This window comes from Adiantum capillus-veneris, chromosome 18, assembly GCF_014529385.1.
Source record: "Adiantum capillus-veneris isolate H3 chromosome 18, ASM1452938v2, whole genome shotgun sequence".
NCBI classification, from domain to species: Eukaryota; Viridiplantae; Streptophyta; class Polypodiopsida; order Polypodiales; family Pteridaceae; genus Adiantum; species Adiantum capillus-veneris.
Window position 1 is genome coordinate 152,788,172 of NC_140948.1, and position 2,938 is coordinate 152,791,109.

The following is a 2,938-nucleotide window of genomic DNA, read 5'->3' on the forward strand; positions in this document are numbered from 1 at the left end:
AACTGAAAACAAAAGAACCTGATGTTCAGTTTTTGAAACATTTTTCTTATTTTCAATATATATTAAAATTTAAAAACCATCCAATATCAAAGTAACCATGATGCATAATATGAGATTTTCAATGCACGCTAGTCAATCAACATATCGATCACCTATATTGTGAGCAATTATACACATTGCAATGTAGTCTATGCATGGCATAATAGCTATAACAATGCTATGAATCTCTCTATGCAATTATTATTATAATGATTATTTATATGTCCACTTTGATTTGCAAACAACAAGACACAGTTAATTTCAATTGCTATGACACTTTGTAGTTTGCGAGCTATTTCCTGTTGTAATTAGAGGGGTTTTCTTGACTATTTTCCATCTAGGTACATTGTTTATAGACCTTGTCTATATGCTACCCGTGGAGTGAGAACTCAATTCTAGCATCTAACAAAAATCCTGATTATTTACTTGGGAACTCCCTTGACCCTTGCCAAATGGTCATCTAATGATATGAAAGTGTTCTACTATCTAGGGACATGCTACAATTCAAATCTTGTCCAATTCGGTTGAGCTGATAGGTCGCTATGGTCGTTTTTGTGTTCTAAGCTGGGATTCTAGGGTTTTTCTCGAGATATATACCTGCTATCCGACTGCAGAGACGAATTTAAAACTTACCCCTCCTATCTCGTGTGAAACGGTGCTGAAAATGGGTAACTGTGGACTCCGGAAATCACGTGCGAAGAAGGTCGAGAGCTCTCCTCTCCAAAAATTGCTAGTAGAAATGAGGTGATTTTAGGCTACCTAAGATATCTATACTCGAACTTTACAAACTACTTTTTCCCAGATTTTGCTATTAGTCCTGATAGGCCATGAAATCTACGTTAGACTTGAAAATTTCCTCAATCGGACTTCGTTAGCTCATTCTGCAAGAATTTGCAAAAACAGGCTCTGACGGCCTAATTTAGGCCTTTCGCGTTTGTTTGTAGTTTTGATCGGAAAAAAACTTTTCTTGTCCGTCTTGTCGTCCTGATCATCAGCGTATTTTCAGTTCCTCCATCTAAAATCATTTGCTATTTATTATTAATCTTTGACCTGTTTATTGAAAAAATCAAAGAAAATAATAAAATGCACTAAAGAAGCAAACTAAAGGATCAACAATTAAGAAAATCCATTGAAAAACACTATTTTATTACTTTTTGGTGGATTTGTCCATTTTTAAGCTCCAATATCAAGAAAAATTAATGAAAATAATAAAAGGGGCTATTTTTTTATGTAATTTTTGATAGTATATAGTGGTGTGTGGTCGTGTGGGTCATGTGTCCGACCACCTAGTGTGGGAGGACACTAGTACATTCTTGGCATGTAACCAACCTCTCTTGCTATAAGAGAGATGACGGATTAATGAATGAGGGGTCTAGTTTTGGTCTAGTCTCTCTCATGTAACAGTACATTACATTGGTGGAGTTGACGGGCACATGCATAGGCATAGGTAGTTAGGGTCTTCTTGATTTTCATCTTCTTGCTTCATTTAGTGATGGCATACCCCATAGAGCCCGATTAGGCTGGAGTGTCTCGTGTTGTGTGTGAGGTTCCGCAACAATCGTCGAACCCCTGATCTCAAGCTTGAAGTCGCCCCTCAGCCCCGCTAGCTAAACCTCAGAAATGATACAAAACGCTAAACCCCGCAGCTAGAGACGCCATGGCCACCTCTTCTTTAGGCGCAGCTACTACTGATGGAGGCTCCAGCAAGCTGTAGTTTGTCAGAGTTCGACTCTAACAAGGGCTCATCGTCACCATTTCCACCGAAGCCTTCGACCTCAGCTCTTGCATCCATGATGCCCATGTCCACTGTAGTCATACAAGAAAAACAGATTGATCGGTCATTGCCACCACCAGCCATGACAGCCCTGCTTGTTTCATGCAGCATATTCTCCTACACTGTCATCATCACCGCTTATGTTTTGCAGCTCCTCAGCCCTGATGATTCTTTTCATGATCTCACCCTTGCCCTCCTTGTGCTTCTGTTGTTTCATGCGCTGCAGTTTATGCTATTATGGTGATTTCCCATGGCACCCAAGTCTTAGGAATCCACTTTTGTGGAGTCAGAGCACAAGATCCAGAGGACCCCCACATCAAGAAAGAAGCCTGCTTTGAAGCATGTTGCTACTACAGTGAAAATTGCAGTTCCTGTTAAAGCTGCAGGTATTCAAATGCATTACAATTGGCTTGCATTGTTGGCCAGTTTGCTAGAGAAGGGCAGTGTGGACAACCTGATGACAAATGTCAGCATCTCTGGTGGTGGCACTCATAGAGCTGGCCAGGGAGTTTATGGCCAAAAGAGGCATGCTGTTGTTTCTGCCTTCGCTTCCTCTGTCATTCCTTCTCTTTTCCTTGCCCATGCACATCACATTACGCTGGTTCCTGAGCTTCCTCTTTTCCTTGGTGATTCTATCAACATTCTGGAAAAGACCTCCTCTATGGTTAAGGTGCTCAAGATGATAGCAGATCATGAGGTGGTTCCTCTCACTAAGTCGGAACTGAGTACTATTTCACCCAGCAAGGGAATGACAAGTTTGTTACTACGTTTGGATTTTCGTGATTGTTTTGAGCAGCGAGATCTTGAAGCAAAAACTTTTCATTGTGTTTAGTGATACTCTTTTCAACGTTAGATCTAGCATGTAGTTGGTTTTCAATAAAGCAAAACACACTCACACCAAACTCTAAAGTGGATTGGAGATTGTATGTCTTAGTCATTCCTCGTCTAGCCATTCACATTGGGATAGCAACCTAGTGTGTTGCCTATGGCGGGAGGTTTTCTTGTCTAGTCGAGTCTAGTCCCTCAGATGTACGTCCTTCCCCCCAGATGAGGCATTGGAAGTGACAGATCCTTAGTCCCAGGTAGTCCCAAGTCCAGTCTTAAAAAAGTGTCCATCTTTTTTCC

At 40.9% G+C, this 2,938-nt stretch overlaps 1 protein-coding gene across 1 annotated transcript; it reads left to right on the forward strand.

Moving 5' to 3' along the window:
• The first annotated feature begins 1,730 nt into the window (after window positions 1-1,730).
• On the forward strand, window positions 1,731-2,645 carry LOC147436658 (uncharacterized). Its single transcript, XM_086487884.1, is given in 1 exon segment — window positions 1,731-2,645. A coding segment is annotated over 1 exon segment (915 nt).
• The last annotated feature ends 293 nt before the right edge of the window (window positions 2,646-2,938 follow it).